General features: G+C 38.1%; 1 protein-coding gene across 1 annotated transcript; it reads right to left on the reverse strand.

Moving 5' to 3' along the window:
• Nucleotides 1-1953: 1953 nt before the first annotated feature.
• Nucleotides 1954-27403, reverse strand: nrp1b (neuropilin 1b). The gene is made up of 17 exons (XM_084119227.1): nt 26916-27403; nt 25695-25872; nt 19818-19999; nt 19404-19631; nt 18134-18301; nt 15912-16075; nt 11323-11478; nt 10144-10288; nt 9488-9816; nt 9219-9363; nt 8926-9093; nt 8098-8142; nt 6822-6968; nt 6336-6691; nt 6162-6258; nt 5588-5632; nt 1954-4704 (listed from the first exon to the last, which is right to left on the reverse strand). The coding sequence occupies exons 1-17, from the start codon at nt 26974-26976 to the stop codon at nt 4436-4438; spliced, it is 2883 nt and encodes a 960-aa protein (XP_083975353.1). The 5' UTR covers nt 26977-27403; the 3' UTR covers nt 1954-4435.
• Between the last annotated feature and the right edge of the window lie 237 nt (nt 27404-27640).

Raw genomic sequence — 27640 nt, forward strand, 5'->3', positions numbered from 1 at the left:
GTGTAGCTGAGCTGCATTCAGAAAGAGCATATGCATCACAGAGAATTAATATTATGCTAGTAACAGTATGAGGAATCGTGCTGTCTCTGTGGGTGCTGTTTTCTCTGAGTGTTTTTGTTTGTTTGAAATATATAAATGAGAAGTATAGGCTAAATAAATTACCTCATCTCATGTCAGCTGATTGAGCTGGGTTTGTGAGGTTTATCTGTGGCAGCACAGGAAGTGGCACAGTGGTCACATTTTTAGTAGTGAACTAACATGAAAACACACACACACACACACACACACACACACACACACACTGTGAACTCAGTGGTTCATATGCAGAAGTGTTGAAACAGCGGTTGGATGTGAAACCACACCTTTTCCTCTCATCTTTAAGAAACCGTGTTACCACGACGACAACACAACGAACGTTCAAAACAACAGGCCTATGTGTTGTCACTGTTCTGTCTAGTTCCACTCAGACTGTAAGGTTCCACTGCACAAAACTGCATGTGGATTGTAATTGGATCTGGGAGGGACGTTTAGTTTCGGAAATGGAGAGTATATGCCCTCTAGTGTCAACGATAAAGAACAACTTGGTCGAACAGCTTTATCTGTAAGAGCTGTTAATAACTGGAATCCTTTACCAATTAATATTAGACAGTGTCCTACCTTTGCACAGTTTAAGTTACATTTGAAAAAATGTAAATTGTGATCAGTGAATACTTTTGTGTTTTGTTTTGTTTTTATAATTTTGGGGGATTGAATTTGTAACATTGTGTGATGTCTTGTAGACTAGTATGTATATTGGTGGATATTCGGTAGTACTTTGGATTGCAGTTTTTATTGTTATGTGATGGACTATATGTCGTACGTTATATATTTTTCATTTGTGGGGGGATTTTATCGTATGTAATAATCTTTTGGCATACAATGTGATTTGGTAGGCTACTCTCCTACCCAGGGACAGCAGATGAAATTTAGCTTTGTAGCTAATTCTGGGGTAGTTTTTTCTTACTGTCCATTGTCCCTGTCAAATAAAGAATAAAATAAAATAAACAAATAAATAAACTACAGCCCCTTTTAATTTATAGAGCAGCGCCATCTAATGGCAGAAGAGAGGAAACAGCATGTCTGAAAGAAGTTGGAAGACGACGGGACAAGTTGTCACACAAGTCTATATTCAAGTGATTTTAAGTATTTGAGACAAAAATCCAATTGCACAAATGTGTATTTTCTCCAAGAGTGATTATGTTTTAAATTTGAATGCTTTTTGTGAAATCTGTTCACCAAACTAAAATCCAGCAGTGTAAACAAGTGAACACAATTAAACCACACTGGCATAGGCTTAAGACAAGGGTCAACATTAACTTGAAGTTATAATTTAACTAAAAACTTAAGCTGCTTTCTGTTTTATATTTCAAAAGGCCAGTTTGGGGCAAGTCCTATGAATTATTAATTGGCTTGTAATACACCTTAAAAACAGATATATGCTGTGAAAGATATAGATATTCTCAATAAACAGCAAGTTCTTATTGCAACAATGTAACGTTACCCAATATAGTTGACACTGTGCCCCATTATAAAATTTTACTGTTGCTTTTTTTTGTAGCCAGTATTTGCTGTCATTAATGTTAAAGGGATAGTTCACAGAAAAATTTAAATTCTGTAATTTACTCACCCTCAAGTTGTTGATGGAGCACGTTGACTTCCAAATGGATAAAATACTATGGAGTTATACTATACAGTTAAAACATCAACTGTTTGGTTACTGACATTCTTCAAAATATCTTCTTTTGTGTTCAACAGTAGAAAGAAATTCATACAGGTTTGGAACAACTTGAGGGTGAGTAAATGAAGACAGAATTTATATTTTTGGGTGAGCTAAACAAATAAAGATGCAATCTAACAGTGTTTATACATGAATTCACATAGTTTCCCGATATGGAGACAGTTATTTAAAACCAAATCTTTATAAAAACTTTATTTACTTCGCTCTTTGGAATGTTGTTGTCATTGAGAAATCCGTAAATCTGAATAAATCTGACAATTGAATTAGTTGATGCAAATTGGAAAAGAGCCACCAGACAGATTGGACTTTATAACATCTAAACTTCAAGTGAAATTGAGTTTTCTTGTGAGAGTAAAAGCAAGTTGAGTGTCACTTCAGCTCCTCTGGACACAAAAACAACTATTACAATTAAGAAAAATACCATTTCATTTTAAATAGCATTAAAAAAGTGAGTTGTTACACTGACAGTTGGATTTCTCCGTACTATTTAAAGTAGTTAACACTTTTATTACTATCTAAATCTTTCATTAAATATAATTCTCAGTGCAAAATGACATGCGTTGATTCATTTGAGTGGGAGATAAGTTTCTGGGAAACTCCTTCAAGCTGCTGAAAACGAACTGCATTTCTTCATTGTGTGTGAAATAGACCAAGATGCCTTTGTCAGCACTTGTGTCATCTCGTCTTTCTTGTCCTGCCAGTGCTTAAGAGCACGGATCAGTTTGTGCCTTTCACGTCCTTCAAATATAATTAATTTCCTTAGGGAGATGCTTCTACATTAGCGCTCTGAGATGCTTCATTTGCTTTGTCTCCACTTCCATTGCCAGACGTTCCCAGAGTGAGCGTCTCCTGATCGGGAGGGGTCCAGTCTAGGAGACACCATTTTCACAGATGGTCCGCAGACATTGTGATGTCGTTCTGAAATATGACGTCACTCAATACCATGACAACACAAGTTTACAGACATATGTCATATGGGCAGCTGAAAGAAATAACGATTTCCACATTACTATTCCATTGTTTAAAAAAGCATTGACCCAAGAAATGTCTTCTGACCTGTTGTTTTACAATATATAGAGTGAGGATGGATCAAATAAAGTGGTAAAATCTCTTCGCTATTTAACATTGAGATAGATGTACGTCCTGTTGAGATTGCTGCAGTGATGATGTATTTTTAGGCCAACCTGGAAGTTGCCTGGAACAAAAACTCAATAGGATTTTTCCATTGGCTTTCGGATTATTGTAGAAAATAAGCTCTGTTACCAGCAAAAGTTTTCATCATGACAATATTCACAAATGAACACAAATCTGATGGATTTTGAAGCTTAAATATGATCGCTAGAGGTAAAAAGCTAAACATAGGCTATAAATCAACAACTTCACAAGACTTAAATGTCACCATCACTAAGCTTCTAACAACTCTTTCAGACACGTTCCCTAAAGTTTAAGTTAGAATGGTTTGCAAGAGCACGATTATATAAAAAAAGTTCACTATGTGAACTATTATAGTGGACTAGTGAGTAGGTGAGTTTTCCTGTTCAGTACGATGAAGTTTTATGTCCCCACTGTAGTCCCATTTAGCCACTTTTTAGCAACCACCTTTTTCAAGACTGATACATTTTATGTTGTAGAATAAAACGTGCAAACATCTTGAGCTTGTGTTCACCACAGACCTTATTTCAAGCATTTAACCAAAAACCATTCAAAAAACCCCATTAAGCTGCATCCGAAATTACGTACTGAATAGGCACTACGTTTGAATTTGAATTTACTTCACGACCATTTAAAAAGTATATTCTATTTAGTATCAATATGGGTAGTATGAATGAAATTGGGACGTACAACATCTGCCTCGTTACTGTCACGTGACCTACCAGCATCAGCATTCAACTTCATGAATTGGCCTCATGGGATAGTAACATGTATATCGAATGCGCAGTTCAGTATCTCGCCGGAAGTAGTAGGTCATCCGGATACTTTTTGACTACTCTTTTTCGAATACTATGAATTTGGAAATACTACTCTGTTGGCGTACTGATTTTCACATACTAATGGTAGAGAAGTATTCAATTTCGGACACAGCGATTGTCTTCAGGACAATTTTTGGTCTATGAAAACACATCATCCCTGCAGCACTCTATTAGATGTATTATTATGTATTTAAAACTTGACCTCTGACCTGTGTCAGGCCTGTGTCTGTGAACAGTTTGTGCTCAAGAGCAAACGACTGTCTGTCTAAGGGCAGGAGTCCATGTGTGAAAAGGCAACAAAAACACGTTTAAAGGCACCATTGGAATGAAGTGTGAGTTAACAACTGAACAAACACGTCTCCAAACATAAACGAGCACAATAAACACTAAAAAACCCAGTTGTGTGTACAGCTCTGAAAAACGGGTTTGTAGAAAAAGATATCCAACTGTGTGAGAGGATACATAGTTTTGTCTTGGTCTCATCACCAGCAACAAAATGTACAAACAAGTAGACAATCATCGTCTGGCTGTACAATTTATACAAGGCGCCCTCTAGAGGCCAGTCCCTCGTCCTGCACGTCCTGAGAATAACGCTCAGTCTCGACCTTGAGAAACGTCGCAACAACGTTCTAAAAACGTTCCTCCAACATTGTCCGGCAAATGTTTCCTGGGTTCGTCCAGCAATTCCTCATGCCTCTGTGTAAGATTTCTGTGCACTAAGTTTTTCTTTCTTTAGTTTGACTCCGTCCACCAGCTCAAAGTTGTAGTTCTCCAGAGCGGAGAGGTTCCTGTTTGTAGTGTGAGCGCAGGCGCAGTAGAACAGCACCCCGCACACGGCACCCAGCAGGACTCCCACAGCGCTCATCACGATGATGGTGATCAAGATGGGGTCTAAACTCTTCAGCATGGAGCCGCGTCCAAAACTCCACAGGGTGTTATCAGACCCCTCACAGTTCACTAGAGAGAGAGAGAAAGACAGAGGCAGACTGAGCAAAACCTGCATCGGTAAACAAGCTCAATTATATTATACAAGAGATCATTTACAGTCAGCTGGTCATTATGGCAAAATAATGGCGATCAGGACCCTGAAGTAGGAATGGAATTATATAGTTTAGCGGTCATTATACCAAAATATTTGATTGCAGAATGCCAAGGGCGATTTCAAAGCTGCCAACAACAACAACAAAAAATCTTGATTTATTAGTATTTTTGTCTTGTTCCAGCAAAAATATCTAAACATCCTTGAAACAAGATCATGTAATTCAATATATATACATATATATAAAAATCAACTTGTTTTCAGAGAATATATCTTGAATTATTTTTCTTATGCTATTAGCAATTAAAGGAGAAGTTCACTTTTAAAATGAAAATTCTGTCATCATATAATCACCCTCATGTTGTTTCAAACCTGTATGAATTTCTTTCTTCTGCTGAACAGAAAGGAAGATATTTAGAAGAATATCAGTAACCAGACAGTTTCTGGGTCCCATTGACTTCCATAGTATATTTTTTTCCTAGAACTGCCTGGTTACTGACATTCTTCTAAATATCTTCCTTTCTGTTCAGCAGAAGAAAGAAATTCATACAGGTTTGAAACAACATGAGGGTGATTATATGATGACAGAATTTTCATTTTAAAAGTGAACTTCTCCTTTAAGGTTTAAATGTGTATCAGTAAAACAAATTTTATCCATAAAACATGAACAATAATTTTCTATTGGCTTAATATCTTAATTTTGTTTGTCAAGTAAAAGTATAAATTTTTTTTGCAGTGTAGAGAGAATTTTAATCTTTGGGTTTTTATTATAATGCTTTTCGAATAAAAAGTGGGTCTTACCGATCTCATCAACTTCATCTTCATCACCTTCTGGATTCTCTGGGTCTGAAACACAAACACAAACACATTTAATCAAGGAGATGAATTGTCATTCAGAATCCTCAGAGATATTTTCAACATATAAATGTTAAAAACGTGTCATCTTGGAGCGGATTGGTTTGGTTCAAAGGTAGAAACGCTTAATTAGATTTTTTTGTAAAATGCCTGAAGGAAATGAATGAATCTGGAGGGATAGTTCAATCAATAATAAAAATTTGACCATGATCAATCATCATCCTCATGCCGTTACAAACCTGTATGACTTTCTTTCCTCTGTGGAACATAAAATAACATTGGTAGACAAACAGCTTTGGTTCCCGTTAAATGGACAAAAATACAATGAAAGACAGTGGGAACCGAAACTGTTTGGTTTCAAACATTCTTTAAAATATCTTCTTTTATGTTCTGCAGAAGAAAGAAATGTATACAGGTTTGGAACACCATGAAGATGAGTAAATGATGACAGAATTTTCATTTGTTGATGGCCAAACAGAAAAGGGAGGGACTTAAACAGAAGGGGCGTGGCTTAACATACCCTTGCACTCTTCAGGATTCACTTCAGCCAGTATCTTTATATCATCCAGTGAGATGAAACCAGATTCTGTAGGATCCACTTGGGCCTCGATGATCACCTACCATGCAAACACAGGAAGAGAATTAGTATTATGCTGTAATAATGATATTTGACTCATAAAGTGGGCATCGGTACCTGATAAGGTGTGTCGGCACTGGGGATCACAACTCTTCCCTCCCTCCATCTGCTTTTGAAGTGTCCGCTCACAGAGCGGATCAGATGCTCAGAGTCCTCTCTCTCCTCCTCCTCATCCTTCACATCTTCTCGCTCTATCTTCTGTTTGATGTTCAGAGTTCCCATGTGTTTCTCAGAGAAGTGGTACCAGAAAGACATGCACAGATCTGAATCTGGAGCCGTGACCGGCAAACTGGCTAGCCTCGCCACCCTTCCTTTTCTCGCCAGCTCTTCATCTGTTTCCATATCGGCCTTTCTTTTGATCTCAATCTGTGCATTTCTGTTAGAAGCTGCGTAAATGAAGTTGTGAGGCATTCCTGAAACAGAGGAGAGGAGTGCATCTGTTTATTCAATTACTCCCTCTTCCCGCAGTCGCGGCAAATAAGCATTTTATCTCAATCTTTTGCATTTAGGAATTTATTAATCTAAATTTAAGCCATCTCTTACCTGTGTGGTCCAGATTAGGCAGTTTGTGATCAGCGTGTTTGCTGTTGTTGTTTATATGCCATTCGGCTCCTTCGCCACCTTCTTGACTCCACCCACAGTAGGAAGGGTTATCAGCCCAGCCAAAGTCACAGGCAAACCAGATGTATGCTAAACAGAAACACAAACAACACTGAATCGACCTTATAGTCCTCCGTTCTGATATTGCTTTCCACTCAACCCACTTTCAGTCGTTTTACTAATTTAGTCAAAGCAGTATCGTACTGAACACCCACTACCCTTTTTGGACTGGCAGTAGCTTATTAGTCAAAGCTTTGGGCATGTATTCAAAAGGTTATATAGGCTTAAACCCCAGAGGGGAGTGAAGTGACAATAGTTCCTCTAGTAAAATCTGCTAAATCACCAGAAACCACTGGCCAATCTAGATATCACATTCTCCCAAGACTCTGGCTGCAGTAAATCTCATGTTCTTGTATAGAAAGGTAGTTTTTAGGAACCATGAAATTTTCACATCCAGTGTTTTCTGTGGTGTTGCTGTTTTAAATATTTTATGTTAGGTACCTTAACAATAGCAAAGCAAAATATAAAAAATTGTTTTCAGAGGATATATCTTGAATTAAGTATTGAGTCATTCACACACACACGATTTTATGCTTAAAATCAGAAAAACATGTAAACCTCATGATCTATTTTAGAAACTATGAACTTTTCACAACCGATGTGTTTCTGTGGTGCTGATGTTTATAAGTGTAATTTAGTCATCCTGAAGGTGACAGTAAGAACAGTCTGCCATCAATGTGTTTGAAACCCTTTATCCAGAATTCACAAAATTCAGTTTAACAGCTGCAGATTATTTCATGTAATTATGCAGCACAACACTTGAGGGCAGTAGAGATTTTGTTGTGTGCACTACATGGAAAACGCCAAAGATTATGTTTCAATGTCCTCAAAAATCAGATCCTCCCTCGAAATGGGGTCTCCAACAACCATCAGTTAACAGTTACACTAAGTATAAACAAATTACATTAACTTACAATATGTATATTATTTCTCACTATATAGTGCATTATAAAACTAAATGGACATAATGTAATTTCTTTCACTTGATTAATAATAATAATTGTCAATACATGTAGGGTAAGTGCAAATGCGTAGTGTTAAAGGCCAAGCTATCAGGCTACTTAAGCTAATCTGTGTGCTATGCTAGTACGATAACTAAAATAAACATTAATGGTCATTTGAACATAGACTAGTTCAAATGACATGAGAAGTTTCTCACCAGGTACTGCTTCCATGTCCAGAAATGGCTCTGCTACTGCAGTTTCTGCGGAAAACAAATTGCAGAAACTGCTATCAAAGTCAAAGCTAAAGAGTTTATAAAATACAGACAGGTTTAATTCCATTGTAAATTCTGTGCGTTTACGTATTTGTTTCATGTTGAGTCTCTGGGTCTCTTGTGCAGAAAGCCCTTAAATGGAGATGGTTTTGGTGTGCTTTATGCAAATGAATAACTTCAAAAACATATAGTCGCTCAATACTCCAAACTCATTAACATTAGAACGAGGTTAAGCATGTGCGTATACATGTGTTGTGAATTAGCTATACGATTAGCTATAAATACGATGCCGTTATTAATGAATGAGACATTGTCTTTGTGTGTGTTTTAGATGATAAACACGTATTTGTGTGTTTGGATAATCTGATAGGTCACAGAGTCTACGTCTTTGTTTTTGTGTAACCTCTGGTTCATAGCATGTTACTGTTTTGCTAGGCGTATGTAACCTGCTGGGTCGTAGTTGGTGTGTGTTTCACTGTGTGGGTGTTTGTTTTTGTAACCTTAAGGGTCATAGTCTGTCTCTTTGTGGATGTTTTGGAGGTTTTGCTCTCATAGTGGAGAACTAAATGTCCCACAGTGATAGTAAAACCTGAAATTACCAACATTATTGGGACCTCCCAAAAGTCCTTATAATGAAAACAGCATAGTAAAGAGAGTAACTAATGTCTTAATTAAAATCTAAAAATACCATAAGGTTAGGTATGTATCATAATACCATAAGGTTATGTTAATGATATAAAAACATATAAGTGTAAAGTATGTGTCTCTAACCTGTTGTGTCATAGTCTGTCACTGCTTCGCTATGGCAGTTGCCGTCATCATCGCAACTCTCGGCTGTCGGTGGAATAATGGTGCTTGTTGGATTATTCCCTGGAGCGCTGGTGACGGTAGCTACTGTAGTTTCCATGGTGGTGGTGAGGGGAAGAGGTGTTGTGGGCTCTGAAAAGCATTTTATTTTAGATAAATGAATTATACATAATTTAAAAATCTTCTTAACATGTATTAGGGAGCCTGAGAACGAGATTGCTGTGAGCTCTGTGACTGGTTGGTTTGGTGTCACTCACCTTGCAGGTCACACCCTAAAACCTCCAGCCTTAACCCTATGCCGTCAGGAGAGCCACGCTCAGGGTACACACGCAGGAAACGCATCAGCACTGGATCAAAAGTACGAACTTCTGGTGTGTCATGGTTCTGATTTCCCATAAACACCTGGATGGGTGAAAATAATACATTTTTTAGTTTTGTGTCTGTCCAGTTAAATGAAAGAAAAAGAAAAATGGCATTTTTTTCTTGCTCTAAAGGGACGTTCACCCCAAGGATGATAAAGAAATACCTTCTCTCTGTTGCTGTTCTCCTGTATGTTACTCCAGTCTGTTCCAGTCGTGCTGTATGTAACTCTGAAGCGCTTGATGAAAATATTCACGTCTCTGTATTTCCCTCCCTGCAGAATGAGACCCGTTACCATCCGCTGCGCCCCCAGATCGATCTCCAGTGATTGGTTCTTCACGGGACCCTGCGGGTGAGCGACCACCCAGCCCGTTCTGCCGGTCAGCAGCCGGGCCTGTTCAGGGAGCCAGCCCCTCTCTGCCGATGGCCACACTGAGATCTGAGAGTCCGAAATCTGACCCGAAACCATCCCTAACATACTGGAGCATTGAGCATCTGAAAGACGGAGAGAGAGACAGAAAATGTGAGCTATCCTCATGAAAGAAGCACCAATATTTTGAACCATGGGAAACAGGACATACAGGCTACTTCGTCTGACTCTAGCTGTCAGAAATGGTGAGGATTTATTAAAATAAACACACACACACACGCAGGTGGCACCTCTTGATGTCAGTATTAGGTGTCTGTGAATAAAGAGGGGAGTCATTCTGTAATGATCACACATGGAGCGAGCGAATCTGAGTGACTCAGTGCTGTAAACCACTGCTGGGATTTCACAGTGATGTCATGGCTGAAACTCAGTGTATGTGCGTGACGGGATACCTGATATTTTACAGCCGTACACTTCGAAACGCATGCAGATCCCCTGTTCCCAAGTCATAGGTCGTATCCGTAGGTAACGGGTGAGGGTGGGTTTGGGTAGCATGACGCGTTCCTCATCCGTGGGATTTTTATTTCCATGGAACACCTGAGAAAAAGAGAGATGACACATGTGTCACTTTCCTTCCTTTTTTCCTCTGCTTTTCTTAACCAACGTTCGATTTCAAAGCGTTTTACACACAATATTGCCAAATCATCAATCAACAAAACAATGAGCTGTGAAGATTGCGGCCGACCCCTCTCATCCTGCCAATAGTCTGTTTAATCTTCTCCCCTCTGGAAAGCGGTACAGGGCCTTTTTGCCCAAAACATCACGCCACCACCACAGTTTTTTCCCCCAAGCAATACCCCTCCTAAATTACTCTTAAACCTGGAATTCATTGCACTTTATTTTTATTTAACACAACACTATCTACATTCATGTTAACTTATTGCTCATAATGTCTCTGTTTGTCCTTGTATTGTGTTTTTGTCCTTGTTTTCTTTGTCTTTCTGTTTTACTGTGTGTTGCCTGCATGGAGAAGACCAAATAAAATTCCTAGTATCTGTATACATGGCGAAATAAAGTTGAATTGAATTGAACTGAACAAAGATAGAAAAATGTGCAAGTAATAGTAATTAAAGCAATAACAACACATATAAAATAAAAACAATAAACAAAATATATCATCATTTTTAATCAAATCAAATAAAAAACAGGAAAATAAAATATATCAAAAACAATATCAAAATCTCTTATGCTCAACAAGGCTGCAGTTTTATTTTCCAAAAATACAGTAAAAACAGCAATATTGTTAAATATTATTACAACATAAAATATTTGTTTTCTATGTAATTAATTCCTGTGATGCAAAGCTGAATTTTTAGCATCATTACTCCAGTCTTCAGTGTCACATGATCCTTCAGAAACCATTCTAATATGCTGATTTGGTGCTCAAAAAAGTACCTTATTATCAATATTTTTGTGGGAACTATGATATTTGAATTTAGATTTATTTGACATATATATTTTTCTAACATTATAAATGTCTTTACTTCACTTTTAACCAATGCATCCTTGCTGAATTAAAACTATTAATTTCTTAATAAATAAAAAACCAAGCACAATAAATAAATACTCACCATCTGTTTGGTTTTGTCTTTTATGGTTATCCAGTCCTCTCCGTTTGAGCTCACACTGATCTTGTATGTTTTGACGTAGTATGATTTTTTTGTTTCCTTTGATATGGCACCTTGTGTTCCAATGGCCGTCACGTACCGCAAGAAACCCAAGTCCACCTGTGAGAGACAGAAAAAGATCGTAAGAGAAGTGCTGTTACTCTCTAGTGAGTGTTTATATATGTGTGTATACATGTATGCGGGTTGTTTTGGACTCTGTGTTGGAGCAGTTGTCATGTAACTGCTAGTTAATCACAGTCAGACACACTGCACTGATTCACTGTCAGACCGTTAGTGTGATCTATGATGTGTTCTCTGTCTGGACAGAGAGGTTAAAAGCTTAACACGATTTACCAAAGTAGGACATGTTCCTGGATCAGCGTCCTTGTTGCTCATTGTACAACATTCCTAAAATCCCAAACAATCAGGATTTTAGGCTTATGGCTGGGATTCCCTCTGCGCGCACACACACACACACACACACACACACACACACACACACACACACACACGTTGATACTCCTATCATTATGAGGACAAGTTGAAATCTTGTAATTACGGTTCACCGAAAACGTTCTGCATTTAGTATGTTTATTTTGCGTTTTGAATTAGAAGGACATCAGCATGTCCCCATAATGTAGAGGACATGGCCTGAAGCATGAATGCACAATATTTGAATTTATTATGTGTGTTGAATGTACACTTGTGCATTTTGAATTTATGTACACAATTATGTATATTTACATGAAATGCTAGACTCCCCAATATATAGTTTGTAATTGAAAAATAAGTAGGAGTTTGGTCCTTATAATGTAGGTCAAACCAGTACACGCACGCACGCACGCACACACACACACACACAGTAAGTAAAGTACAGCACAAGCAGCTATGTAAATATGGTTCAATTACAGCCAGAAAATTGCTGGAAGAAACATGAGGTTCCCACTGTAAAACTATGACTTCAACTACACCTTGAACAAATTAGACACAATTATCAAATGTATACAATTTGAAAGCCTTGGCAGCCACTTGTTCAAATTAAACAGTTCTCAATTTATTTTATTTTATATTTTATCTATATTATCTATAGATCTTGTTGTAAAAAAGGTCAGGTAATCAAAAGCTTAGGTCAGGTAATCACACGACCGAACTGAACTTTCTAATCTCATTTCTAGTGTGTGAAACAAAACTTTTACCACTTACTCTGTCATAATCTGAATCACTTACAACAACAACAACTGTCCAATGAAACCAAACACGCACTCATCACTTTAGAAGCATCTATCATGGTCTTATATTGTGTTTCAGGTTCCGGGAATCTCCATTTCCTTCCCTTCTCGATAATTACAAGAAGTCTGTTCTAAGGGTTTAGTGACCGTCAATAACCTTACAGTAACAATGATCACATATAACACTAAAACACGGTCACAGATCCAGAAATGTTGACACATGCTCTGGGCCAGGATGACAAATCATGTTGTCGTGGAGCAATTCCTGCATTAAATCTAGCCTGTCAGTTATTGTCTGTCTCTCGAGTGCCTGTGTGCGTGACTCTTGAGATAAATTAAACTCAACTGACGCAACAGAAGTGTGCATAAATAGCCTATTGAGAGAGTTTGGCTCAATACGAGCATTCCTGGCACAAAAGTTCACATCTCTCTCCCACTGATTTCCACCCAAGTCTGAGTGAGCAGATGCTGCCATCTCTTTCTCTCTCGCTCTCGGCCTCTCTCTCAACAGGAAGGTATTATGAGGCTAATTGCTTTTCAATATTGTGCCGTATCAGAAGCGTTCGACCTGCCAACTGGAGCCAGTCATGCTAACAAGCTGAAACAAGTGTTAACAACCTTTAGCGAGGGAACAATGGCAGGGCAGAAGCAGAGCCCCTCAAATGCCAGGATCTAAGACAAACATGGACACTTTTTGTAGAAAACAGGATATTGGTGGGTGCATGTGTGTGAGAGAGAAGTAAAGAATTTAAACAGGAAAGGGAAGAGGAATAAGGAAAAAGGAAGACGGCACTTTACTGACCCTCATGTTGCTTTGCTTTCTTGGGATAGTTGCCAGACTGAGGCCAAAAGACAAGACATAGTTTGATTCAAAAGTGCCCCAGGACAAGGATCACTTGTTCAAAGGCAGGAATATGAAGACGTTGGACAGGGAAGACAGATGGGTTGAGAGAAGAAAGAAAGAGGCCATCTAAGGGAAAACGGAGCAGCAATTTCTGAAAAAAGCTTTGACATTGCTTGCCAGATTCGCAGACACCCTTGCCACGGCGGTTTAGCCTCAATTCACACATCCGTTGTGCTTGTTACCAACAGGGTGATGACTCAAACAGCAATTCAACATTCTTATGACAACCGGCTGAGTAGTAAGGTTAACAGTATAGTTTACCCAAACATAAAAATTCTGCCCTTTGTCTTCTCACCCTCTTGTCATTTGATTTTTTTTTTCTTCTGTGAACTGCCAAAAGAATATGTCTAGGTTGCCTTTCCTTACAATGAAAGTTGGGGACCAGTTGCTGTAAGCTCTGAAAAGAACATATTTTTTAGGATGCACTATGTAACTTTGTTCAAAAGTTTGGGGTCAGTATCAGTATTTTGATTCAGAATTAAATGAATCAAAGTGACCATAAAGAAATTTGTTATAAAAGATTTATATTTCAAATAAATGCTGTTATTTTAACTTTCGATTTATCAAAGAATAATTTTTTTTAAATAATTCCCAGAAAAATATTCAGCAGCTCAACTGTTCAACACTGATAATAATAAGAAATGTTGCTTGAGCACCAAATCATCATATTAGACTGATTTCTGAAGGATCATGTGACACTGAAGTCTGGAGTAATTCAGCTTTGCCATCAGAAGATTAAGCTACTTTTAAAAATATATAAAATAGAAAACAGGCATTATAAATTATAATAATATTTCACATATGTACACTTAATTATAGTCTTAAATATCAAACATATAACTTGATATACTTAATAGTCCAAATCTTAGGCTCATGCCCAAAGGAAAGCAAAAACCTTTAAATATTAGTTCAGTTCTCACTCCTGCTGCTAAAAAAGAAATCTGTGCTTGAACATCTTGTTCAGATACGGAGCTCTTTCTCTGTCTGTCTGAGTCAGAATGAAATGTGTTGTCCAGATGTGAGTATGTTTTTCTGGTAACGTCAGAAACGCTGGCCTACTGTCAGAGCAAGCACTCCAAAAATGTCCTCTTTCAGAGAGGAAACCCTTCCTGCGTGCACTGCTGTGAGAATGACAACATGTCAATCAAATTCATTGTAGAAATAAAGAGGCAGGAAAACCCCTTTGTATACGTATGAGTGTGTCCAACTAAAGTGATAATGCAGGATAAAATGTATCACATACAAAAATATTAAGCAGCACAACTGTCTTCAAAATTGATAAAAATAAGAAATGTTTCTTGAGAAACAAATTAGCATATTATAATGAAACGATTATGTGAAAATTCAGCTTTGCCGTCGCAAGAATAAATTACATTTTAAACTATATTAAAATAGGAAACTGTTATTTTAAATTGTAGTAACATTTCTCTATATTACTGTTTTATGGTGTTTTTGATCAAATAAATGCAGCCTAATATGTATGTGTGTGTGTCTATAATATATATATATATATATATATATACGTATATATATATATATATATATACACATATATATATATATATATATATATATATATATATATATATATATATATATATATATACACACAAAATGTATTAAATATATATATAATGTAAGCAATAAGGTACGAGAGGCTGTCCTTCAGCCGTGACTTATTCACGTGTAGCACAGCCTCTCGTACCTTATTGCTTTTATAAAACGGTTACCACACAATACAAATATTAAAGCCGAAAAATATGTATCTATGCAACTTTCATGAAGTAAAAATCACTAAAAGCATTCCTTTCACTGGAAAAAATAGTCCCTGACTGTAAACAGCAACAGAAGTTACATACATTATTTCGCCAATAGATAGCGGCAAAGACTGTCTTAATGAGTGAGTCAGTCAGTACTGAAGACTTTTACATTGAAAGGACTCAAACGTGTGTTTCTTCACGGAGAAGGAAGACGCAACTGACAAATGACTAGTGCACCGGAGAACTAACCATTTTATAAATATATATATATGTGATTTAATATTAATTTGGATTAATACTGAGTGTTGACTTTGATTTAATGCCCAATTTGTAGATGGAGGTTTGAGTCTGGCCAATGACGTGTCTCTATCCCATCTCCCCCTCTCTATTTCAAGATGCTGTCTACTGTCCACTACAAAGCTAAAAATAAACAGCAGGTTTATTAAGTAAACTCTTTAAGGTCAAACACAAGTACACACCCAAGACCGGCAAGCACTGTTTTCACCTTCTTATATAACCTTATAATTATTTTTAAATATTTTGTCTATGTCCACATCCGTGTGTGCATGTGTGACTTTCCACGTGTAAAGGTCATGTATTGTTGTCTGGTAAAATGAAACAGTCTTTCCCTATAAAATTAGAGTGTGTGTGTGTTTGTACCTGTATCCACTCCCGAGCGGAATCCTCCGATGGCGTCCAGCCGTTGTCAGGGTAATGCAGTCTGGAGCGCAGTGGAGACCAGCTGGGATTATACTGTGATGATGCAGTTATCATGTCTTCTGTGATTTCACCGCTTTCCATCCCTAAAGGAGACATGCACTCACCTACACTCACACACATACATACATACAAAAAGATGTACTGTGAGCAGCAGTGTCGTGTTTTTGTAGTTATAAACAGCAAATCATAAAATTTAAACTGACTGAAATTTGAAGTGGACCACACCATCTGACAGGCTCATTTATTTTAAATCTGATACAATAGTGTGTGTGTGTGTGAGAGAGAGAGAGTGAGAGAGAGAGAGAGAGAGAGAGAGTGTGTCCGATTTGCGTTCTTCTCACAATAGGAAGTTAATATTAGCCTTTCATGTTTGGCCTCAGATGTAGTGACCCACGTGACCCTCCTGCCCTGTGTGGCCGTGTGATGAAGATTAATTATAAACGGACAACCTCTTTGCACTTTATTACACTGAACTGAAAGCACACACATACACAATTTTGTGAAGTGAATCTGAGCTGGGTTCAGGTCTCAATGGATCATGGGTGTTTCCTCAGTGCCATCAAGCACATTATTGCCACATTATTGCTAACAGTCTCAGTTAGCGTGTGACTCTCTGAAAACATGATGGATGGGTTTAATAAAAGCCCCAGACTGAGTGAGCTGAGAGCCAGAGAAATATCAGCAGTTCCCATGTCACTCTCATCTTTACATTGACCAGAGATAAATAAAAAATAATATAAAAAATGTAATTAAATAAACTGCATGTATAAAATGTGTTACAATTATGTCATGCAATGAACATTTTAATTTCATGTTATTTGAAATAAAAGTTCTAAAAGAGATTCTGGTTATACTTTTCACACCATTTTTGAACCCAAATTTTGGGTTTTAGCATGTGCTTATACACAACATGGCAAGGTAATAAATACAATTTAACTTCTAGCTACATTTCCCACAATTGTTTTAATTTGAAATGAAATTAAATATTTCATTTTAAACTTAATTTTCCTTTTAAAATCGGCATGGCACAGAAGTTGAGATCTTTCTTCCCTATTGTGACGTATATTCGAGCGAAACAGCTTCTCGAACAAGAAAAATGGAATTGATTTTGTCCATCGGGAATAAATTGGATGGTTTGACGGTTGCTGTGATGTCATGTGAGTGACAGGTTGTCCCGCCCTCACGCCAGTAAACACATCATCAGTGAGGAGAAGAGATATTGCTGCAAGAGGGAGGGGAAGTTATTTTGACTAAAGATAAGGGCACATGAATAAAAAATTATTTATAATAAATACTGCAATATTCCATAAAAACAAGAATTGTCCATTTTGATTTCATGGTGACTTTAATTGATGAACTAACCCTTTTTGGATGAACTAACCCTTTAAAGTAGTTCAGTGTCTTACTTTTCCCATAAAGCAATGCAAATGAGTCTTTCTAAGACAGCATGTGCATACTGTATGAAACAAGCTTTCCTCAGTGATTCAAAGCCCTGAAACTAATCTGCAAAAACAAATTTCACAAAGGTGCAGTCCCATTAGCGAAATTTCATGGGCAAAAAGGGGTCTATTGTCTAATGTCTGTAGTGTAGCTATGTATGAAGCAGAACCCACAAAGAAGTCACTTTCAAACCAAGCAGCTTTTTTTTGGTCAACGCCGCAAACTAAATATTTCGCCCTCACGTGACATTCCCGATCACGTGGATTCCTTTTGAAATGCCCTGATTTCGCTCTGGTAAATGTGACCACACTTTAATGGTTGTAGCGGCACAGTCATCAAGACATTAACATCCAACTGCAATTTACATATCTTCCATGTACTACTGAACCCTAACCCTTATGAGCACAGTAAAAGCAGTGTTTAATCAGAGAGAGGTGGGAAAAAAGCAGTCCAAGAGTTCTTGAAAAAACATAATAAATAGAAAAATTATTTATAAAAATGTACAAAATGAACGCTTTTAAATGAAACTGAAGAGGCCTCATTTACCAAATGTTACGTAGAAATTTCGCTACATTTGATCTTACGGTCATTTCTCAAATGTGTAATTAATGAAAAAATAATGTCATTAACATATAAAAGAGGCTTCGACTTTTAGTATACGCATCTCTAAGATCAAATTCGTTCACACGTTTTATGAATGAGGCCCAAGGTCTCACACTAACCTTGGTGATGCTGAGGTGGGTCTGGGCTGGTTCGGATGCTGTAATTTGCTGAAAAACCCTCCTTGGTGATGGCATTGTCTGTGTGGATGGTGAGAGAGAGAATGCCGGTGTACGAGATGACACGACTTGGTGGTCTGGAACCACAGTATCGACCAATATGAGGCCCCACTGAGAGAAAGAGAGAGAGAGAGAGAGAGAGAGAGATGGAGATTTAAGCAATTCAATTCACATCTCAATCGAAAACTCTGCCTTTCATCATGCAGTACAATTCTAATAACCATATAATGAGCTATAATGATTGAGTTTTGTGTGTGTGTGTTTATGTGTGTCTGTCTTTGGCTGTTCTGTTGTCTGTCGATATTTTCTAAAAAGCTTTTCCTCCGGCTCTAAAGATTTACTTCAAGCGAAATTGAAGAACAAACTAGTGTGACGTTATTTCGAACAAAATCGGGCTAAAACGAAGTTCGTTTGGAGTTTGTTTCGGGAGTTCAAAACAGCTTGCCAATGCAAACTTTCCATAAAAGTTTGCTCTGGCTGGTAAACACGTACGTAATAGGTAGGTGTGTTCTGAGGCATTTACGTACACAAGTAAAAACATGAACACACTGGAGAGCTGCTTTATAGTAGAAATTGAAGTTGTAAAGTTTTCCAGTAGCTCAAACAGTAGAGCGTTGGCGCTTCCAACGTCAAGGTCATGGGTTCGATTCCCAGGAAAAGCAAGAACTGATAAGAATGTAAAATGTGTACCTTGAAATGCAATGTAAGTTGCTTTGGATAAAAGCATCTGCCAAATGCATAAACATAAAATGTAATCCTAACTGAAAGAGACACTGGCATTATGTTTTCATATATAATACTGTAAAGCTGCTTGATTTAAAGCAGTCTATTGTATAAATTGCTATATAAATAAACGTGACGTGACTGGACTGGAGCGCTGATTGCAGAGCTCGTGCAAACATATCCACATCGCTATGATCAAATGCTTTCTTAACTGTTGTTTTCTCCTTACCGTCATTTTTGTAGTGTGTTTATATTGTTATAGAGAGGAAAGCGCAGCACATATTTACATACAGGATGTCCGCTAACAGTATATGGCTACAAAGGTATTTCGAATTTCTTTTCACCCCTAATCAAAGAACGGAAAAGAACTTTGCAGAGGAGATGCTCTTTGTATTGAGCCCTTAAGACCTGCTGCTCTCAGCATGAAGTCTAAAAGTTAGCACTGTTTTTACCCTTAAGTTTACCCTTAATTTTTTTTTCTCGTCTCTACCTGTATGATATCCATCCCATATCTCCAGATAGTCAAATCTGCAGACGGCCCCCACAGGTGCAGACGGGTCCGACTCCATATCGAAGCGCTGGAAGTCCAAAACGATCTCTGCCATCTTGGGTGCAAAGATGATGAAGGTGCACTCCAGGTTGTTTGGATAATTATCAGGGAATCCAGGGGTTTGGAATACTCCGTTTGGTTCAGTGAAGTTTCTGGAACATTCAGTACCTGCACGAAAAGAAAAGTGTCACTGAACCACCACAGGAACTGAACAGCATATGTCAGAGAATATAGTCATTTACATGCATACATTACAAGAGAATCAATATTTTGATTAAAAGACCCTCTTTGTCTTTGTGTGTGAGCATGTGCATTATAAGATCTTTGACTGTGTGTGTGTTTGTTTTGTGGTACCTGTGCGGTGTATCTCATAGCGGATGCTGAATCCGGCTCCAGAGCTTTCATAGTCGGAGGTGAATTTGATGAGTAAAGAGTTTCCAGTAGAGGTAATCGGAGATGGAGCGATTTTGCCGCAGAATCTCCCAGGAGAGGGAGCGTTCTCATCCACACCATCAAACACCTGTACAAAATCATACCTGCACACACACACACACACACACACATTATTGAAAATACTGTGCTTATGTGTTCTGTAATACTTTTACAAGTGATATAATGTAAAAAGTGTTCTGTGGTCTGTAATGGGCAATATAATATATGATATGATATATGATATGAAGATAAATATGATCAAATAATAAACATATGGATATTCGTCATGCTTTGACTACATTCATAATCCCTTTAAAAAAAAACATTATAATCAGTTTCATGTTCTTGTCAATAACTGTAATACACTGATATAATGTACACAAATATAAAAAAAACATTATGATACACAATTATTTATGTTTAATCCATAATGCATTTAACACACCATATGTCAATTTAATTTTATACTGCTTTATATTTTTGATGTGACAATGAGTACATATTATAATGTATTATGAATAACTTTGAAATGCCTTTATTATATATACGCTTACATAGTGTAACTGGAAACTCTTCCCCCTGGTTTCATTTCATATTGACTAACTTTTGCATGACTCATTTAGATTTATTTTGATGACTCCTACAGCATCAGCTCCAACAAAACCACCCGAAACATGAGGCATTTCCTGCTGACCTGACACTGGTTTTACACACAACACCCCCTCTGAGTACATTGGTGCTCTCTTGCTCTCCTGTAACCCAAGACACTGACGGTCAGTATGATCTCTGACCTCTCACCACGACACGACCCTCTGTGGGAGCCGAAGCGTGCTTCCTGCCATTCAGACAGATCGCTCCATCCCTGGACTCAAGTTAGACTGATGATCTGGGTAATTTAATGAATCATTTACTTTATAACAGGAACCCTGGTAGAAAAAGGTGTCCCAGCTTCTTGAAGAAATGTATATTTTTCTAGGTTTCTGACAAAAATACCTCAAGAAATTTGTTAATTCGATTAGTTCTTTTCAATTGAATTAACATGATTTAATACAGAAAATGTACTCAAATAGATTAATCGCAATTAATCGCATCTAACATAAAAGTTTGTTAATATATCATATGTGTTAGAGTTATACCGACTTGGTACCAAGTCAGTATTGAAATTTAGAAAATGTGACGCTTTGAGCGCTGTTGAGTGGAATCGTAAACACCTCTGATTGGCCATTGTACTCACGCGCTCATCGGATATGTCTGTGATTGGCTACAATGATCAGCGCTTCAAAAACATGTTGTAAATATACATCAATGACGCTCTTCATTGAGCGCTTAGATTCAGACGGGAGCGTTTGAAAGCAGGCGTCTATCAGAGGACCATTACTTTTTGACAACTCTAATATGTGTGTGTACACACACACACACACACACACGTTTCTGATTAATTGAATGAGAGTTCAGTTCTGCAGGGTGTTTTAACTGATAAGAGACAGAGAAACAGTGATTACAACAGAGTCTGCACTTTCTACTAAGACAGAAACTGTGTGTTTTTCTGCACAATGTCACAATGTCTGTTTTGGATACAAAAATATCCTGCTATTGAGCAAGACACACATGAGGATGTGAAAGCTACTGATGTAGTGACTTATTGAGAGTAAAATAAACCAACAATGAAACTTTTGAACATTGCCAGGAACAATGGCTCGATTCTGGAGGTTTGCAGCTGATTCAGTCCTCACATAAATGAGAATGGAGAATGAGGAAAATGATAAAGTGTGAGAGTCTGATTATGTTTAAAAGTAAAACCCTGAGTGATAGAGGTGGAAATAATAAGGAATAAAACAACTCATCAATACAATAGGTCATAACATTAAGTCATTAAAATCATGAAAATAAAATGGCGAATGCTTCTGGGTGTTGAGGGTGGCTGATATGTGGTCATTAGGGTGTTCGGAGTAGTTTTTTTAACACGTTGCTATCCGGTTGCTAGGGTGTTCTGAGTTTTTTCTTTGCACATTGCCAGGATGGTATCATTCATAGCACAAATAGTGAAATGCCAATGTTTAATACTTAAGAGTTAGTAGTTTGTTTAAATCTCTAACACTACTTATGAGTAATAGTTATGGTGATGCTTGTCTTAGCAATAATGTGTATGTGTGTGTGTGTGTGGCTGTTCGGAAGGGTTGTTAAGGAGGAGGAGAGAGAGAAAAAGGGTGTCATTAATGATTAATATGTGCAGAATTATTAAAGCATTCCCACACAACAAAGCCATTAATGATGAACATTATTTCAACTCCGTAAGTGTGTGTGTAGAGGAACTGAGAGGAATCAATCCTCATGAATGCTGCAGGAAAATACTAGTGTTTTCTCTCCTGGAACACACATCATAAAACGACAAGCAAAACTGAAATGGAAAACTGCATCTCTGTCTCTATGAGGATGAAGGATATAGATGTGTGTGTGTGTGTGGTGTGCCACAGGAACATATGTGACTGATTTCACACTAATTACAGAGGCATTTGTAGGACCCCCATCTCCAACTTCCCCTTAGATAAGACAAGAATGCTCTAGAAACACACGAACCCTCTAAGACACTAGATTAAACAAGTACACCACAACTACTGTAAACAAATCACGCTAGCCGAGCTCAATAAACTTTCACATGACAAAAAACGAACTATAACAGCAAGACTCCACGCTCCTGAACCCGAAACATCTGATCTCCCAGCATGGATGTGCTCCTCTCTCTTTGGTCCTTCTCAATCAACATGGGACTTTATTTTACAGTTTTTTAGAACCTATGGCGCTTTATCAATGAGTACCTAAGAGAACCGTTTTTAATGCTTTAGATTAATGCTGCGTTCATACCATGTGGGAATTACTATAATTACAAGATGACAACTTGGAGATTCTACTCTGAGCTGTTCACATCCTCGGGCTCAGATATAATTTGTTTCCATGGCAACGCTCATAACGCCAAAATTGATCCATGTGCAGCTTTGTTGTTGATGACAGCAAAATAATGAAGTACTACTTTAATTCATCAGTCTAAGAATAAAGAAAGCGCACTATAACACTGGCTATAATAAAATGGCATATCAAATATGAATATTAATATGTAGTGCAATCTAACTACATTTAAAAGCTAAAGCCACTAGCATTTTGTCATCACAATGATCAAATCTGAGTTACAACTTGTAAGTTCAATGAAGACAGGAATGTTTTTTTGCCAGTCAGAAACTGTTAACGCAGCATCTCAAGCATTCTCATAGGATGCATGTACCAGCTCTGCTCTGTTATATAATATGTTGAAATAAAAGGCTGTTAGATTGTCCGATGCGTTTGTTCTCTGCAGTGCAGCGCAGGAAGGAATGAATACCGTGTTTCGCTGTGGTCTCTTGGGCTTTTCCGCAGGGTTCGTTTAATAATGTTCACCATAAACTCTGCAGTTTTGCCACAGCTAAAAAACTGAAACCAGTCCAAAAACAACACAGCGGCATCTGGTCCAAGTTAAAGTGAAGTTCTGATTAACCTTCCAGTTCTGAGACTCACACTCATGGTAGTCTGTCCAAAACACACCAGACATTCCACAGCATGCATTGACAGTCACACTCTTATTGTTGGCATCTGGCTTTAGCATTTTGAGGCAGAACATTTAAGCTCGCTGAATGTTTCTGAATGGAAAGGAACGTTCTGGAAATCTGGGAGAAAATAAAGTAATACCAGTAACTAATGCTCAGGGTGAGCATGGTTGTTTTCAAATATTCTTGATTAATCTGTCTATCTGTCCAAATTACAGAGATGCAATATATCTATATCTATGTCTCTCTTCCTGGCAGGTTTTTGTATTTCTTGTGAAGCATGGAAGCTTTCAAAGATCTCTGTTACAAGACTGATAAACATCTGCAGCTGGAATCTTGCACATTTATAATCCAAAACAAACACATCATGTGTGATTGAACATGTGGTTCATTTCTAACATGCTAAAACATTAGTCACTTAAACCCAACACCAAATTTGTTGACCTCCAGTCCAGAGGACAGAGTTTCTGTTACGAATGATGATTCAGCCTGATTCATCATTGAAGACTATTTAGATTCTTGTCTTTATATAGCCTACAGTAGTTTTGATTGTTTTGAATTTTGATCTTTTTTAAACATTTCTTAAACGAGGGATGGTTTTTAACCAAAAATGTATGCTTAAAATGGAATACTAGAATACTGCTTTCAAACTTAAAGAGACACCCCAAAATGTATTTTATTTTACTCACCCTCATATCGTTCCAAACCTGTATGACTTTTTTTTTCTGTGCAACACGATAGATCTTTTTTTTTTTCTTTAAATGTCTCTTTTCCCCGTCAATACAATGAAAGTCAGTTGTCTCCAACGTTGTTTTGGATGCGAATGATTTTCATTGTATAGACAAAAATGGTTCAAATATTTTTCAAAATATATGCGTTTGTGTTCCACAGATGAAAGAAAGTCATACAGGTTTGAAACGACGTAAGGTGGAGTTTTTTGGTGAACTATGCCTTTAAAACTTGTGCAGTCTGATCAAATATTTTTCATACTGGATATAGAAGAATTTGAGTGCATTGTGTTGTGGCGTGGGATACAGTTTTAATGTGCAATGTGTTGTGATTGTATACTGAACATTTTGAAAAAAAAGTAGTAGGACAATCTGATATTCTATTCACAAAAAGTATATATAGAAACAGAATCTGCATTCTATTTGCATATATGTATGGTATACGTACTGCACACTTCAAAAATAGTATGCGTGGTATATAGCATGCCACACACAAACTAAATAAGATGAACTGAAAGAGAAAGGGATGGTCATGGTCTGTCTGTTGCTCTTTCATGCCCCCTCAGGGTCCAACAGCAGGGCATTCAGCTTAAGGGTCTTTTCATTGGTCCCCTGACGCTGAAATATAACCCAATAGTAAAGTCAAGCCTGTGTGACTGACAGCTGCTGATTTACGCCCCATTTATGAGCTGTTTACAATGACAGAGAGAGTCATCAAATCCATCTCATTTATGAGATTCAGTCCACACAAAGCCTTGTGAGTGTTTGAGTGCCGATGCTGTTAACTAAAACCACTGAAATGCTCCACAAGGCAATAACAAGCTCTGCCTCCAACCTCACTATCATTTAATGTCATTGTCTGTCAGCCTCCTCGTTAAGAAAACAATCAGCTTAATTACTCATGTGATGCTGGAAGCCTCATCAAACTGATGAAAATTAAACCATAAACAGAGCGTTCTCAGATCATATGTGCCTTTCACGTTTTGACTCTTCGCATTCTTCTCATTCTGGGAGATTTCCTCTTGGGAAAACCATCCCCCCTTTTTTTTCTCGGGAAAAACATCCCTTTGAGTGATAAATGCAGATCCATTATCACAGCCTGGGACGTTTGTTCTTAAACAGATCTAGTTCACCTCCTAAATTTAGCTTCATGAATCTGAAATATTTCATTTTCAACCAACAGGTGGCAGACCTCAAGATCTGAGCGCCAAACTGATCTGCTTTGAAACCAGGTAGATGTTTTGTGAGACCAGAGAGAGTAAAGTAGAAGACCACTTGTAGAAAATGAACTGGAGAAATGGCTGTAGGAACGCAAGTTCTGGTTTCCTGTTCAACAAATCAATTGCCTAATCCAGTCTTTCACAATTCAAGCCAGTAGAAGACTAGAAGTTATATACGGATGCCAAGAAAACAGCTCATAAACAGACAAACAATCTGATATCTATCATTTACGACACCCATTTTTCTTCAAGGACAGGAAGGTTGGTTAGACTTACTTGCATTCACGACTTTCCAGGTCAAAATGCGGATTGAAGTTGATGAGGATCTTCTGCTGTGGATCAGGCGCCTGGATCAGCCAGGTGCATTGGTGGTTCACCGGGTATGCAGTCGGGTAACCAGGAGAGGTCACATACCCGGCCCTGGAGATAGTGATTTTCCCACCGCAGGGACTTTCTAAAAACCAGAGTTGCACATTTATCATTTTAAAAGGGTGTCATAACTAAAATCAGTCATAGTACTGTACATTAAATGCATCTCATATACTAGCCTACAGATAAGTACACAAAGGTAACACGACAACCATAATCAGTCATACATAGTACTGTACATTAAATGCATCTCATATACTAGCCTACAGATAAGTACAAAAAGGTAACACGACAACCATAATGTCACACACAGAGCACTCTGATCATACACGCTGTACGACAGACGATCGAACAGATCAGAGAATCGATTATGCGCCGTGAAATCGATCAATGTATCTGAGATGAACACAACAGGCAGTGGACTAAGGGTCACTGTATATGGGTGTGCAGACGTGGTGGACAGATATGCCTCTGTGTCTGAGTGTTTGAGCCTGATAACACACACCCAACTCTCTCGCGAACACGCGTATACAACACAGGCGCACACACACGGAGCATCTTTCGTCCGAGCGCTGCCATGAATTGACCAATCTACTTGTTTTACACATATTACCAAATACATAGCCTAGATAAAAATATAAAAAAAACCCCCCAAATAACTGAAAAATGAAAATAAAAATACACAAATTAAGTCAATTTAAGAAAAATTAAGTAAATACAAAACCAACATAAACAAAAATGTCTAGGAAACATCTAAATTAACTGGTTTTATTCATAAAAAATAATACTATTAATTACACAATAAAACCTGTACATTAGTTTAAACCAAATGAATTTTAAGGGGCAGATCAAATATATCCTTATTGTAACAAACTGCACATTTTCCCTTTTTACAGTGTAGAAACACGCTGGTTAGAACTTATTTGTAGCAATTCATTTTGTAGGGTTGTGCGTAACGAATGATTTCTCCCTTCACGAAATACGGTTTCTACTTGTTTCCCTTCTGAAGCAGCAGTCCTACAGGTGAGCATCAACAACAAACGACAGTAATACACATAAATAGAGCTCTCCTGTGCGCAGAGAACCCGTGCCGAACCGACACAATTAACACACCAATATCCAACTCACCCGTTAGAGCGCGAGCCACGGACAACCCCGTTAGAGTCACACAGAGCAAAAGCCAGTACATCCTCAAAGAAATCTGTTCTGTTATATCCTCAGGATTTCGTGTAATAATTATTTCTGAATCCACGAGCTAGTTAGCTGGAGAATTCCTGTCACTCAGACCCAGGGAACCGCTGTCTCCTCTTCTATTAGGTGAAGAAGAAGAAAGTCACAGCACTGTAAAGCGGGAGATTCTCACAGTCAGTGCTGTTGCTGTTTGAATTTCATAATCCAAAGTCTAGAGAGGTTTGACAGCGCGTCCTCGGCTCGTTGGCAACGGGCTGTGTGCGCTTCTGCGGGCGCGCGGTCGGGTCACTCCCTTAAATTACTGATTTCCGCCCTCTCTGTCGCGCGTAGACGGGCACTGGTGGGTAAATTTAGCAGGTTCTCACTGGTGTGAAGGTGTCAGCATCCGATGTGAAGACTGTGGGTGTCAAAACTCTCGCAGCACTGGTTGCTCCCGTCCCTCCTCCTTGAGAAAGAATGGGCAGGACTGGAAACGAGCAAACCCTCTAACCCTTTCCAGGCAGAGACGCGCTGTCTCTCTGCCAACCAGACACGGAGACTGTGGGGCCAAACCAAAGAGACTTTGCGCTCATCTGCGTGGGAGCGCAGTGCTGAAAAAAGATGCTCCTCAATGCATGCGAATTATGAGGGGTTTTGGTAGGCTACTCCTAATTAACGCCTAG

Source organism: Abramis brama (genome assembly GCF_963993115.1).
Source record: "Abramis brama genome assembly, chromosome: 7".
NCBI classification, from domain to species: Eukaryota; Metazoa; Chordata; class Actinopteri; order Cypriniformes; family Leuciscidae; genus Abramis; species Abramis brama.